General features: G+C 41.6%; 4 protein-coding genes across 5 annotated transcripts; 2 read left to right on the top strand and 2 right to left on the bottom strand.

Moving 5' to 3' along the window:
* Positions 1 to 1219: 1219 nt before the first annotated feature.
* Positions 1220 to 5972, top strand: LOC103983320 (uncharacterized). Its single transcript, XM_065106852.1, is given in 6 exon segments — positions 1220 to 1369; positions 1451 to 1720; positions 1722 to 1886; positions 2850 to 3100; positions 4989 to 5139; positions 5416 to 5972. Coding segments are annotated over 4 exon segments (750 nt in total). The 5' UTR covers positions 1220 to 1291; the 3' UTR covers positions 3087 to 3100; positions 4989 to 5139; positions 5416 to 5972.
* A 523-nt stretch (positions 5973 to 6495) lies between these two features.
* LOC103982283 (uncharacterized) lies at positions 6496 to 10789 on the top strand. Its single transcript, XM_009399173.3, has 6 exons — positions 6496 to 6676; positions 7362 to 7555; positions 8357 to 8639; positions 8732 to 8848; positions 9534 to 9703; positions 10364 to 10789. The coding sequence occupies exons 2-6, from the start codon at positions 7475 to 7477 to the stop codon at positions 10538 to 10540; spliced, it is 828 nt and encodes a 275-aa protein (XP_009397448.2). The 5' UTR covers positions 6496 to 6676; positions 7362 to 7474; the 3' UTR covers positions 10541 to 10789.
* Positions 10790 to 11179: 390 nt separating this feature from the next.
* On the bottom strand, positions 11180 to 13442 carry LOC135611267 (GDSL esterase/lipase At5g45910-like). 2 transcript variants are annotated; one of them, XM_065106847.1, is made up of 5 exons: positions 12523 to 13442; positions 12228 to 12443; positions 11958 to 12106; positions 11610 to 11883; positions 11180 to 11562 (listed from the first exon to the last, which is right to left on the bottom strand). In XM_065106847.1, exons 1-5 carry the CDS (start codon positions 12725 to 12727, stop codon positions 11315 to 11317), a joined length of 1092 nt encoding a protein of 363 aa, XP_064962919.1. In that variant the 5' UTR covers positions 12728 to 13442; the 3' UTR covers positions 11180 to 11314. The 2 variants fall into 2 exon arrangements, with proteins under 2 accessions (XP_064962919.1, XP_064962920.1); XM_065106848.1 differs by having other exon boundaries at positions 11180 to 11544.
* Positions 13443 to 13585: 143 nt separating this feature from the next.
* On the bottom strand, positions 13586 to 14378 carry LOC135611268 (signaling peptide TAXIMIN 1). Its single transcript, XM_065106849.1, has 2 exons — positions 13975 to 14378; positions 13586 to 13883 (listed from the first exon to the last, which is right to left on the bottom strand). The coding sequence occupies exons 1-2, from the start codon at positions 14079 to 14081 to the stop codon at positions 13760 to 13762; spliced, it is 231 nt and encodes a 76-aa protein (XP_064962921.1). The 5' UTR covers positions 14082 to 14378; the 3' UTR covers positions 13586 to 13759.
* Positions 14379 to 14441: the final 63 nt, after the last annotated feature.

The raw sequence follows: 14441 nt of genomic DNA, 5'->3' as shown, positions 1-14441 counted from the left end.
CTTGTATGCTTTTGCTTTCAGATTGGATGAGCATTTGCAGCATCAAATCAACATTGTTGTAATTGATACTCGTAGCATTCAACGATGTCGTTTGTACTAATTAACGGTATTCTGCTTGCTCAGTGTATCATGCTACATAATCTTCAGAAATCAACATCTCCTTGGTAAGATCATGCATGGTGTTATCGTTCCCAGTTCTTGCGATGAGGACAAAACTTAAGCACTGGTGTTCGTTTTACATCACTAAGGACAATGACACAATGCAAGAAAGAGAGACAAGCAATAAACAAACATGCGAGTTCATTGACCAGAATTGCTGGGTTCTTATTTCATCTGATAAAGAGAGAGAGAGAGAGAGAGAGAGAGAGAGAGAGTAGTTTGGGATAGAACAACTGATCCCTATTAGAACTAAGAGACTAACGACAACCCAACAGTCTAATCCAGAGCTCCAATCTGGTGATGTTGGGACTCCGATGAGCTCGGAACCCCATGAGCTTGATGACATGGTGGCATCGGGAGACCAGCTTGGGCTTGAGGTCGGAACGCAGGCATTCTGGGAGGAATTCAGCTGTGAGCTGGGAACCAATAACCAACCAAACGGAGGATGTAAGAGCAAGTGTGGAGGGTGTAAGGGTGACGCAGCTATCATGTTCTATCAATCTTCTTGCTCTCCATGCAACTGGTCTCCAACCTCTCCTTCCCTTCGATCCTAAACCTCCGCTTCTTCCTGGTGAACACTCTGCCAACTATCGTATGTCTTGCTATATGCTTGATATCGTAGAATCTACAGAAAGTTCTCTTCGATGCCGCTATAAACTGTCTCAAGGTATCAGGCAGCAGCGCTCCTCCGGTGCTCAGTTTGATCACGTAGGCCACATCGTGAGGCCATGGAAGGTGACGTAAACGGGTCGAACAGTCCTCCACTTGTCGCACTTTTCTCGAGATTGTTAAAACATATATATATATATATATATATATATATATATATATATATAATAATAATAATAATAATAATAATAATAATAAGTGGGTGGTATTAAGATTATGGGTGGTGGTGGTTTCGATTCTAATTTCGATTCCAAATTGATGGAGATGAAGATGAAAAAAATTAAATTATTATCTATTTTAATAGAAGAAATTAAAATGTTAAAATCAAACGAAAAATAATTTTTTTCATACTTCATAATAATAATAATAATAATATGTCGGTTTGGGAGTGGATTGATCACCACGTCTTCCCGCCAAACTTCGAATTCTCTCCCCATCTCTCGCTCGCTGGCGGTCGGCGGTAATGGCGGCCCCGTCCACCTTTCAAGAGAGGCTTCAGCAAATGGAAGCCACCCGAACCCAAAGGCTCGCCCTTCTTCGGGTTCCCCTCTTTCCTCCACTCTCCATCCTCTCCGTCCTTTCCCACCAACCCTAACCCTAGCTCTGATCGTGATGGCTCCAGGCCGAGAAGGAGATCCAGATCGCCAAGTCCCATCTGCTGTCCGAGAAGATCGAGGAGCTGCGGCGGGCGGAGCGGCGATGCCTTCTCTTGGAGCGGAGGAACGCGGAAATCGCGCACCGGATCCTCACCAACAGGACCCAGATCGATGCCGTCGACGCCCGGTACCAAGCCGCCGCCCGCGAGTACAGGCATGCTCTGATCTTTACCCCTTGTTTATTGATTGATTCTTGTACGAATTGTACGTTTCGATGGAGAGGTGGTTTCGGGGAGTAGGGACTTGAAGAGCGCGATTGAGGAGCTGGAAGAGAGGGAGAAGGAGAGGGACGGGTTTTATGCTGCGAACAGGGCGGAGATGGAGGAGTTCAAGGAGCGGCAGAGGAGGTTCGTTTCGGATACTCGCGAAGAGGTGCGGAAGCTGCGGGATTGGGTCTCGGAAGTAAGGTTCTTTTGCTCCTCTGTTTCTAATCCTAGAATTTTGGTTGGATGTTTCTCTTCTCACAGCATTCCATTTCTCAGATTTTGTACATGTAGAGTTAATTGCTTAGGAATCCGATTGCACTATCAGTGAATGGTGCTTAAATGAAGAAAGCATATGCCATTCTTCGGTCTATGACAGCTTCTTTCCCCTCCCAAATAGAAAACTAAGATGATAGTACTCCATCCCGGATAATAAACAGTCCATTTCACATTGATCAAACCTCCTTATGCATGTTATTTCTTTTGTCATTCGTCAGTTTGGGATGCCAATCTAGGGTTCCTTGATTCTTTTAGCATCAAGATGGCCTATTAAAAGAAATTGAGACCATAAAGTTGATAATCTTCATTGAATTGAGCGATAAAAAAATATAAGCATGGTAGCCGCGACAAGCTGATATCAGATGCAAAACATTTAAAATCTTGTGCAAATATATCCAGGTAGTCAAATTTCATGCCAATTTATGATGTGCACCACTGCATCTCATCCTTTCAGAACTTTTGTTAAATCTGTCCACATTTTGTGCCACATTCTGTGTACTTAGGAAGTCCAATGCATAGATTTCTTTGCGAAAGATGCCTGGTTGAAGAAAATGTAGTCCAAATCTTTTCATGATCAAATTTGCAATTAAACAAGGCAATTTCAAGTAATGTTTATTCCAGGTAGACAAAGTTAAAACACTTATTGGTTTGATGGCCCTCCTCAAAGCTTAATGGCAGGACAAAGCCATGCAGTCAAACCAAACAATTGGGATGTTTTCTCTTTCTTGGTATCATGGTAGGTAACTAGAACTAAATATATTTTTAATTTATTTACTAGAACAACAAACGAAGGAGCATTACGTCTAAAGTTTTGTATTTGTTTCATATGTCATACATCCTATCAGTAACGTAGACTTTTTCTACATAATGTATGCTATTGCAGCTCAAATCATCTCTGAAACGCCTTCAAGGAAATGATGGATATCTCAATAATGCTAAGATTGCTGCAGCAGAGGCGAGAAAGTCTGAACTTTTAGCTGAAAAAGAGAAGCTGGATAAGAATTTAGCTTCAAGTTCCCATTTGAGAACGTTGTTGCAGAAACAACTACATAAAATGTTGATATCAAAAGATAGAGAAAAAAATTCAACTACATTACTTAAGGATAAAGCTGAGAAATAACAACGAGGGTTGAGGTTGGTGCCGTTATCTCTTTGCTGCTGTCAACTTGAACTAGAATTATGCTCTTTTTCATTGTTACTAGTACTTGATGCAGCATGTCATTTAGGACTCCAATCCCATTGCCATTTCTAACCTTTATTAATTCGACATATCACTGTTTGGTTTTTATTGCAAGACATGTTTTCCTGAAAACAAGAAACAATTTTCTCACTAAAATTGTTCTAGTACTTCCATATCATATCTGGACAAGTTAGCACATCATGCAAGAGAGATTAGAACTTATCCTTGGATTCTTTTTTTTTTTTTAAGAGTATCAGTATATAGTGGATCGAGCTTGATATTTGTCAACTATTCGGACTTTTGACTGCTTTGATCTTTCGACTAGATTATTAACACTGCTTCATCATGTTGCTGGAGCACCCTCATGCATCATTGTATCTGGTTTTTATCATATTTAACTGAATATCTAGTTATATTAATAATAGAGAATAATGTGCATATTGTTATTGTATAGAGCACTAAATATCTAGGCCATCTCATCCTGGCTCCACCTGACCATTAACTGAGAACCCTGTACATATCTGCTGAAGGAATCAATGTTGTCTACTCTTTTATTAGCTGTTTTATACACAACTATATAAGAATCAAACTTGTTCATAAGGTATTTGATGGCCTCCTGCTTTTGTTTTAAGTAAATTCTATTTCATCATGTTAGTATAACTATCAAGCAGACTTGGGATAGTAACACGTTAGAGAAAACAAAACTCGTTTTTGACTTTGATGTTGAAGGAAGAGAAGACAAAACCTCTGGCTAAAATTTAAAACGAGGAATCATTAACACTTCAGAAGAAGACATGAGTCAAAAGCTGTAGCATGGAATGATATTGTAGGCTAATAAACAATGAAGATAGTGAGAGCAGGTAGGATTTTTAATACTTAATTCTATGGTTAATTCATTAGTATCCTTCTGCGTGGAACGAGTTGTTCCACATCTCCTCCTGCCCTGTCGGCATAGTTGGTCTCAGTGCTATTTGTACTTGCATAGGTGCAGTCTTATACTGTTTATTTCCAAAGCCACCAATTGCAGTGGTTCCACTTGCTCAACGTGGGTGACGACATGAATTGTTTTGGATTTACCTAAGATGTTGATAATTATTCTTTTTGTAATCTATAGTTTTTCCTTTAAATCAAGAATTGATTGTTACTGCTCTTCACGGATTCTTCTTGTTCTCACCTTCTGACCTTTTTATAAGGAATCTGAACCAGGTCATGGATGCCTGATAAGGATCTGAATTAAATAGAACAAGCTTGAATGTCTTTTCCTATACATATGATATGGAGACTTAGCTCATAGGTTTTGACTCACTTGCAACCCTAACGAGTAGATCAAACCTAGTTTTTTTTTTTGTTGTGTCAAAAACCTAATTCATAAATACTCTAAATACTAGCACATTTAAATTAAGTCCAAGCCTCATCAAGGCCTATGCTTGTCATGGCTTTTCCTGTTCGGCTGTTCTTAATACCCCAGTTTATAGATTAAATAGCTTGAGAGGAATGGAAGGTCGTATGAATTAATGAATATACCCCAACTTGGTCAATATAGGATCATCTAAAACACATCATGTCCTATCAAAAACAATAAAACCTCATCTTCATAATAGAATGAAAGCGTTTTATGGCAGTGGAAGAACAGGAAGAGGTGAGAGCTCATGGGTGTGATGAGGTGTGGTTGTATCGAAGTGAGTTTATATATGTGTTAGTGGTTGTGATACATACAAACCTGTTTCTTTAAGCACTACCAAAGCAGAAAAGTAGTACTGAACAATAACTTGCTACAAAAAAATTACTGATTTCATGCAAAAGTTTTGTGGATTGATAACTTCTTTTATCCCTTAAAAGCAGATGTTGCTGATATCTGCCAGCTGCATTAGCCCCACGAGGCCCTATCTTGGAGAGCCAGAAGAAGCAAAGCATACTCGCAAGATTTGTTGAGCTCCTCTCCGTGCCTCCTTTTAGCAGAAGTCATTTTTGGGCTTCAACCACACATGGAAAGGTGAGGGGATACCTTACCTTGTTACAGTGGGAGTAGTTACTCAACTCAGCATGTACTCGAACTCTGAAGAACGCTTAGCATTTAGGTTTGGAAGAAGAAAGAGAGTACATAAAATCTACCAAATGGTTCAGTGAGTAAAACTACATCAACAGAAAGAAATCATAGCGAGAAGAAGAAGAAGTCCTATCATCCCATTTCCTCGACATTGTTGTGTGAATACCAAGGTTTCCTACATGAGCAAGAGAGGATATGTTCTTACCTTTGTTTACTCCTCAGGGATGACTTCAAGCGCTGGTCTCCATCTACCACAGCTCGATCCATGCCTGGAAGTCTGTGACCTTTTAAGCCTTCTTGCGGCCTCGGCAACCGTCCTCTCTTCGCCTTGGGCGCAGATGGCTAGCAGCTGAGCTGCCTCCTCCTTGGTGAGAACCACCTTCACTCTGGTGACACCCTGCTTCTCTTTCTCCTTCGTGTGCTTAGATGCTGGAAGATACGTTGAGTCCCTGCTTCCGCTGCAAGTTTGCATAGGTTGCTTCGTTTTCCGCAACCAGTTTAGAGGGACATCGAGGAGCAAATTGAGCCCTCGCTTGGATTTGTTCGAGGGCTTCTGTGACATTTTGGCTTCATGAAACAAGCAAGGCAAAGGCAAGAAGTTCCCCATGCAGAGAGAGAGAGAGAGAGATGATGGTGGATAAGTTGAGGCCAAGTACATATAATGGGAAGCAAAGTTTGTAATTCTATAGGAAATGATGTGAAGAATATATGAAGGTTGGAATGTGTTATCAGAGAGGCTCTAACAACTCCAAATCTATCATTAACGAGGAGATCATCCGCTATAGACGCTGCAGAATATTGTACTCAGTATTCTCAACCTGATACAAAATTTTCTTTTGAATATATACATGGAAACATATAAATTAATTGACCAGCTCACTAGGAATGGTTTCAAACGATTAAATTAATCTACATATACGGAATGGAAAAAATTTTCCAATAATTCGTATCCATAACAGCCTTTATTGATCAACTCAGTTTATCGATAGTAAGTATAGATGGACGAAGAGTTAACAAGGCGTACGGAAGCGAACCGATATGGGGCCAATTGGGCCAAGGCTCCGTTCCAGTTCAGATCCGACCCAACGTTTTCCGTGGTCCGAAATCAAAGCTGCTTCGGAGCGGCGCACGCACGCACGCGCACTGTCTACCGGGTACGTAGTGGGGTAGGTTCTGAGAGTAATCGTTTCTTTTCTCTTTAAACCCTAAACCCATATCAATCTTTTCCAAAATAAGTAAATAAACATACAAATAAAATAAGATAGAAATTTGAGTTTGCTTGGGAATCTGCTTGTGGTCTCCATCCAAAAAGCGATTATAAATACCCCGCGGAGGAAGCCCCCTCCCACCACAATTCCTGGTGGTTTTGGCTCTGGCTCTCTCTCTCTCTCTCTCTCTCTCGGTTATACACAATCATTGATCTCCTCCGCCGCCGCAAGATTTCTAAAAAGATCCTCTCTTGGAATCCGTCGATTGCTGCCGGGTTTGTTTCTTGAACCCTCTCTGGTAGGCTGTGACGGCGGGATTCCCGGTCGTTTCTTGGTTCTCTTTTAGATCGAAGCATTGATTCCTCTATGTTCTTCCTCTAAAGGCCCTATTTTCCTGGATTAGAGGTCTCAAGTTCTATTCCCTACTAATTCTACTAAGGTTATTCCAAAATCGATTGATCGTAAGTAGATTGATCTTAAGAACTGGGTTTTTGGCAATCAATGGTTGTCTTTCTCTACGTGCTGTTGTGTTATCGTGGTTTTTATACGTAATTCCTTGTAAATTGTATGTGTTGTCGTGAGCACTTGAGGTCACGGTCTTTAACTAGTTATAAGTAGTGTAAGGTAAGTTTCTGATGACTCACAAGTAATCTGTGATCATATGGTAATTATAGCCTTCAAGAACTTTAGGTTATTTTTTTGTCCCTTAAGCTAATTTTTTGCACAATGCAAGTTTCGTTGTTCATATGCAGTTTGTTCTTTCACGTTGTCGACCATGTAGTGACCATCATGTAGCGCAGATGTTTAAGCCAACGTTTTGTTTTTGCTTTTGAAAATATGTGCAAAAGTAGTATTCTTAATCTTTTTTGTTTTAATGCATGAAGGTCTTATTGTGACATTAAATAATTCCTTTTCTATTCTGAAGTACATTCAGAATTAATTGTTATTCTGTTTGAACAGCTATGAGCAAAGTTTCCAAATCGAAATAAAAACTCATCGCAAGAATTCGTACGAAAAGAAGGCAGAAAAAATATTTTGTTGATCCTCTATCTTGTTGGAGATTCACTTTCAGCATGGATGTCGCACATCGACTATCTTGGGGCAATGTGTATCAGGAGATTGAAAAAATGTGCACGAGTAATAGTTTAGTTCAGGTTTGTGCCATTTATTTTAACTTTTGTGGTTTCTTTGACTTTTGAGTACATTTTTTCAGTACCTTCTGAGATAAATCTATTATGTTTGATAAATATCTGGAGCAATAGAAAAAATCAGGTTTGTGACATCTGTCTTAGTTTCAGTCATTTGTTTTGAGCATACTCTTTCAGTAACAAATGAGAAAAAGCTATTTAAACTTGTACAGATTTTTGGGTCATTTATTTGTTCATTACAACAATAACAACAATTCTGGTGTCCAAACTATTTGGGATTGGGTTATGGATAGTTGACCGCCATTGAGCTTTTTGTAAAAGAAAAACTAGCTAAACTAAGGTCGATATGAGGTTTGATTTTAAGGTTTAATATGGGTTGAGTAAAAAATTATGAACCTATCCCTGATGTCACTTTTCACTTTTTTCTTCTTTTTTATACGTTATTTCTTTTGGATGGACCATGATCTTTGTTGCTCAAGTAAAAGAGCAGCCTCAGTTTGTAGTAAGTTGCCCTTGCTTTGCATAATCTATTGTATTTTTTTTTGTCAAACTACTCTATCAAAATAGTGAAGGGCTATTTCTGTAAGGTGTAGGATCAGCATCTTGATTTTGATTATTACTATTTGGATTTTGAACATATTGCCAGAAGAGAATTCATGAAAATTTATTGTTTTATAAGGGTGTTTATGATATTATAACTATACAAGGCTTTTTTGTGAAATTCTAGGCGACCCTCAGGGGCATGTGCAGAATTTTCCAAGCGAACTGACTTCTTCTGTGTGCCAATTATTTTTTTTGGTGGGACAGGCCGGTAAAGTTATCGCTGAGAAGCTCGATCAGGCTGTGGGAGATTGGCTTGATCCTGATGCTTGTGTCTCTAATAAAGACACACAAGAAACTTATGAAGCTGAATCAAATGCTTTTGCGGATACACTAAATGAAAGTTCTGAGAATGCTTTACCTGTTGCTGAACCTCTTGCTGGCTGCCAAAATGATTCTCTATCAGATGATGAGGCCCTTAAATCTGTATCAGATCAAATTAATTCAATCAAGGAACTTGCTAGCTATATTTCACCAACTGGAGCATGTGGTATCTTTGCTGTTTGATTCTATGGTTTTTTCTTCTTTTTTCTCCTCTTTTTTGTTCCCTTGCTTATCATATCCTTTGTCCTCTTCTGACAGATGTGAAAGAAAGCACTTCTATGTTACAGGATTTTACAACTCACATGGAGGAAAATGAATGTGAACAACAGATCGAAGATATTAAGTCACTTGTTTCTGAACAAGACATAGAAATAGGTATGTACTAAAAGTTCTTTTCTTGTTTTCCTAACCCTTCTTATAAGGATGCTACTTGCAAAACTGTGTACCATGAATTCTTATCCTGAAACCAAGTTTGTTTTTGTTGCTTTTATTGATTTTCTAGCAGAAGTTCTAATGGTTTAGCTTAAGGTTATTAGTTTGGGTGGTGCATGGGGTGCCATCTGGCTACTAGAATGAAACATATTGGCATATTGAGCGTTGCTGATGCTTGGCACATCTTGGTCTGGAGGTGGACTTATTTTGGGTAAAGGGGGGAAAAAATGAGAGAAGAAGATAGAAGGAAAGAGGAAAAAAGAAACAAGGTCAAAAGACTGTTGTCTGGTCAGAACAGTTATTAGGGCCAGGTGGAGTGTCTCTCCATCATGGTGGTCTCCGGTGAGGTCCTGGCTGTGGTTGCCTTGTCAACTCTCGGCTGTAGTCTTGTCTCATGAAAATTGATACTGGAAGGACGGTGAACCAAAATAAACGTTTGAGAAAGCCATCAATCCCTCTGAATGTTATTAAATGCTAGAGTACCCAAATTTGTTGCTGTGTGAACAATTAAATGTCCTTTGTTATGTTGTTCCCTTTTCTGGAGGTGAAGTTGCATGGCAACAAAACTGAAATTGTTGCTTTTGCCAACCATTTGGCATTCGCATTACCTTATCGTGCTTTTTCTCAGGGGTTTCAGAGAGCTCCCACAGGGAAGACATGTGGAACAACATGCATGTTCTTGATCTGAAATCTGAAGACTTCCAGGATGTAGATCTTCATGATAGCTGGGAGGATGATGATGAAGACTATGACCTTGTTTTGGCCTCGTATCATGAACCGAGGAAGATGTCATGCAAGGTAATTAGATGCTTGCATAGACAACAATCTATTTTTACCTTCTCTTGGCTATATGTTTAAACTGTTGCATGAAACATCATGGAACTAGTTAATCACCGAATCCATTTTCTTGTTTGAAAAGTCTAACAGCGAAACCCAGTTTTTGTTTCTTGGTTTTATGTCATGACCAGCATATGTTGGCCTCACATTTTGATTGTGGTATTGGATTTCTCAGGGCTGTAAAACCATTGTAGGTAAGGTCTTGCATTTTCCAGTTGATATTCTTCCAAAGATGTTTGTAGGTCTGTGTAATCCCTGTAGCTAATGTCATGCATGTCCAACTTACAGCTACTGATTACTTGGCTGCCTGTTGCCCCGGTTGATCTCTTTTCTTCAAATATCTATGTTTCTATACCAAGTGCTGACAAATATGTGACTGAATGAGACACAAGGATGAATGTAACATATGGTTAAATTTATTACCTTGAATGTGACCTAAACACCGTTTACCACCTTCACATCGGAACAGATCCTTTATGGACACGGTGGGACTTTGTGGATAGTCGGTCAAATAAATTGCACCGAGCCTTCTTGCCGTATTCTAATATTGGAAATCTGAACTTTAGTATTTAGAAAAGTTTTTGTTGTTGCACTCAGTAACTGATGTTTTGTCTTTCACAGAAAAAAGTCGTTGCCTTATTTATTTCAAAATTACGAATGTTGAGCCATTACAAGAAGGCTGGTACCTCCTGCCGTGATCTCAATGCCCAAAAGCAACGTGCACGAGGAATCCGCTCATCATCAGATTCTGAGAAGGGTTCTAATCGTGACTTGGAGTCTGAATGGGAACTCCTATAGATTAAACAGTCATTTCTTTCCACGTCGTGCCAGAAGATTGTCGTCTACCGTAGTCAATGATCGCTAGAGGAAACTTGGTGGCCATATCTATTCACCAAAAAAAAAAAAACATCCATTTTGATTAGCAACTACCTGCACTGCTAAATTTTGTCCATATGAGTGAATATTTTTAGATGCATTCTTGTGTAAATTCTCATTATACATAGTTTCGTTATGAAATTTCTTGATAGTTCTTTAGCAAAATCCTGTTGCTGCATTGTTTCTGTATGCCTATTTGCGTTCTGGCAAAGCATAAAAGGTTCATTCCCTGTTGCTTCAGCAATCACCTCTGTTACAGGTGCCATGACTCAGGAAAATGCATCAGCTTCCTGCTACTGCCTTGCTTGTGTGCCATACATAAATAGTGATCGAGACAGATCAAACCAAGTCTCAGTGCTGTTCTCTAATGCAGCTCTCGATGGTTATTAGTGAGGTCTTATGCTATAATACAGTACGTCATGTTTATTAGTTAGTTTATCGAGTTGGATGATCTAACAACATTATTTTGGACTGAAATATATTGAATTTATCGAGTTGGATGATCTAACAACGAGAATGTAAAGTCTTCACTATTATCCATTTGGATTTAAGCTATAAGAATGCAAAAGAACACACTTATTAGTAACCATTGAATGGATGATACACAGACATTGAAAGAACACATGGATCCAAAGCTAAGCTATTGACGTGGATTTGGTGGTGGAACTGTGGCCAATAACATGCACCACAGTAGCTCTAGTTTTGTTGCAGGATTGGTGGATTTGCATAGGGACCTTTGAGCCAACCATTGGCTATGAGGCGATAAGCCGCTTCAGTCAAGTGAATCCCATCCCAGCTCACGTACATTGATGGATCTGAGCACACATCCGAGCCTGGCTCGGCACACTTGGCCTCCAGATTCACATTATAGTCTCCTCTCCCACCTGCTCCACAGCACGCCTTTAGAGCTCCGTCATCACTGAATCCTGCAACATTTCGCAGATCTTTACCTTGCTGTGATGGCGGTCGCCAATGGAGGCGAAGAACTCACCGTACTGTGTCGGACTGGTAATGAACCGAATCGTGGGGTCGAAGAAGTCGGCGTATCTGATCCTCGTCCATGAGTACCTCCGCTGCAGCCCGCGCAGTCGCCGGCGCAGCAAAGAGTTGTGGTAGGATGTCAAGTCATTGAACTTGTTCAAGCATCCGATGTCGGTGTAATCGTTTGTGTTCGATGTACTGTACAAGGTTAAGAACATGGGGAAGCACCCGATCGGTAGCATTCCCGGCACCACGATCTCAGTCGCCCCATGGCCGATCAACCACTGCACATTGTTGCCATGAACAACGACGATGAGCGGTAACAGCAGATACAGGTTTGTGATGTGCGATCGAGTACCTCAACACCGGAATGGATTGCGTGGATGACTTTGGGCACGAAAGTATACACTTGTTTCAAGCTCCTGCCGGCAAAGATGGGAGTGTTATAGTCGTTCCCACCAAACTCTCCGACCACGAAGAGGGATTTGCTCAAGTACTCCTTGCATTCTGCATGCGTCCATCGTCTCACATGTTCCGATAAGAAGAAGAAGAAGAAGAAAAGGATGGAGATGGTAGAGAGAGAGAGAGAGAGAGAGAGAGAGAGAGAGAGAGATGAATCAGTTGCCACCTTGAGAAGAGTTGCAGAGAGAAGGCATCATCTTCTCGAACGACCTTATTTGGGTGCTCAGGGAGGCGTTGACCCATAGACCGCTGCTGAGTCCTCGCCGGTGGAAGAAGCGGAAGCCGAGTGTGGTGGCGGCAGTGCAAGCAAAGTTGGCGCCTTGAAGGAAGCTTTTGCCCTTCGCGGTGGATGGTGGAAGCAGCGGCAGCCCAAGTGCCTCGGCTGCGTCGATCATCGTTGAGTTCTTAGTTACTACGCATTGCCTGTATGTTAGATTGAGTGCAAGTAGTAGCAGTAGTACCGATGAAATCTATGACTAGGCGTCCGTTGGAGCAACGGCCGGTGGGCCGGCCGAAGAAGCTCATGCCGTAAGGCAGTCCGGCGACGACGACGTTGCCGGTGTCGGAGAGCGAGTCGCCGAAGCTAAATATTGCGTTGTAGCTCTGAGAACCGGAGAGGTGGAAGCAAGGGAAAAGGAGAAGGAAGAAGAAGATTGAGAGCCTCATTCTTAGCGCTGGAGTTGGTGAGCAAAGTTGTGCTACGGCTTACTGCCTCTTATAATAAGCTTCATGTCTTCTCTCTCTCTCTCTCTCTCTCTCTCAACTGCTGCAGGAGAAGCTGCGAAGTGAGGTCCATTGTTGCACTAACGTGGTTTGCAGTAAGGGTCAAAGCAGAATCAAATTGAGCTATACTCTACATCCTTCTTTGCAGGATCTCCAACACTCTGCTCGCGGGAGGAAGACCACAAACAGCTGACCAATGAACCATGCTTTCTATTTCTTAGTGCCAGCCTCTGGATTCAATGATCGAGAAATATATCAAGCAAATCCATGTCCGATATGGTAGATGTAAGTGAGATGCCAGGCGGCGCGCAGTATAAAGTGGCTGAATGATTGCTTTGCTGAATCATTGAGATGTGAGGAGGATAAGTCCGGTGGGACACCAAGAACAGCAGCTTGCTCTTGGCCAGCTGCATGTGGGAAGGTGCTGCTTTTCCTGCAACTGGCATCTTCCTCAACCATGGCATCATGATGAGGAGCCCCACCCACATGTGAACCATTCCGTAGAGAGAGGTGTCATCCAACAAGGAAGAATAACACTGAACGAAGTCGAGGAGGAGTTGTCTGTGATCAATTCCGAAGGACTCGAGTTCGATTAGTTGGCTCTACCTATGAAAGATGAAACATCAACTTATTTCTTTTTGGAGAAAAGCATCAACTCCATCAAAGAAAGTAGATGCTTTGGCTACTTTATGATGTGGATCACACTTCGTTGCTGCCAGTTGTGCCTGATCTCTTGCTTTTGGATGTGTCGAGCCATTATTCGCTTGGTGTTCTCCTCGGGTGATTGATCAGCTCAGATACTGAGGGAAGCTTTTGTTTGTGTCACAGATTTATTACAAGCTAAACGAGAGAAGAGAGATGAATAGCAAGAAATCTACAGCAGCGTCACTCATTCACACACCACACTCTTCCAATGGCAACTCGAGAACAGGAAAACAGGGGAAAGAAAGAAAGAAAGATGAAAGCAGGATGTCGCTAACAGGGGATCTGCGAGGTGAACCACTCCATGACATGGAGAGGGGCCTTGACGAGCTCAATGGCCACCTCCACCAGCACCGTCACGCACAGACAGCAAGGGCAGATGCAAGACAGCAGCAACCTGCGAACCATGTCATCACCATCACCATCATCACTTCATCGAACTGTGAACCAACGAAACTAGAGGATGATGAGAGAGGTATCAGGATTACCCGACGATCCAAACGGCGACGCCGACGACGGAGACGAGGAGGGAGAGGAAGGCGAAGGGGAGGCCCAACAGCCACCCCAGAGGCCTGCACTCACCATCGCAACACATGCTCTTCCCCTATCGGTGTTCTGAATCGAACCATCAGCTTCAGATACATATATTACGGAGGAAGCAGCGTCAAAGCAAAGAAAGCCCAACACGTCTTCTCGGTCTTGAAGAAGACTAGTAGATTGCTTCCACGGCAAGGAACAGAGGCAGCTGTAGCAGATTGAGATGAGTTGGTGGCGAGTCGAACAATTGCAGAACTCCCAAACAGGAGGATGACACGGGTGACGATATTGGGATCACAGGAACTCGTAGCAGAGCTAATCCATACCCTCCTGTCTCATTTTACCCACATCAACATCAATTTCCCTCATAGATCGAATTTGATGTCTCGAAAAGAAAGCGAGTGTATGCATTTGCTTA

This window comes from Musa acuminata, chromosome BXJ2-4, assembly GCF_036884655.1.
Source record: "Musa acuminata AAA Group cultivar baxijiao chromosome BXJ2-4, Cavendish_Baxijiao_AAA, whole genome shotgun sequence".
Classification (NCBI taxonomy): Eukaryota; Viridiplantae; Streptophyta; class Magnoliopsida; order Zingiberales; family Musaceae; genus Musa; species Musa acuminata.
The sequence above is the reverse complement of the archived record's forward strand: the minus strand, read 5'-3'. Positions and strand labels throughout refer to the sequence as shown.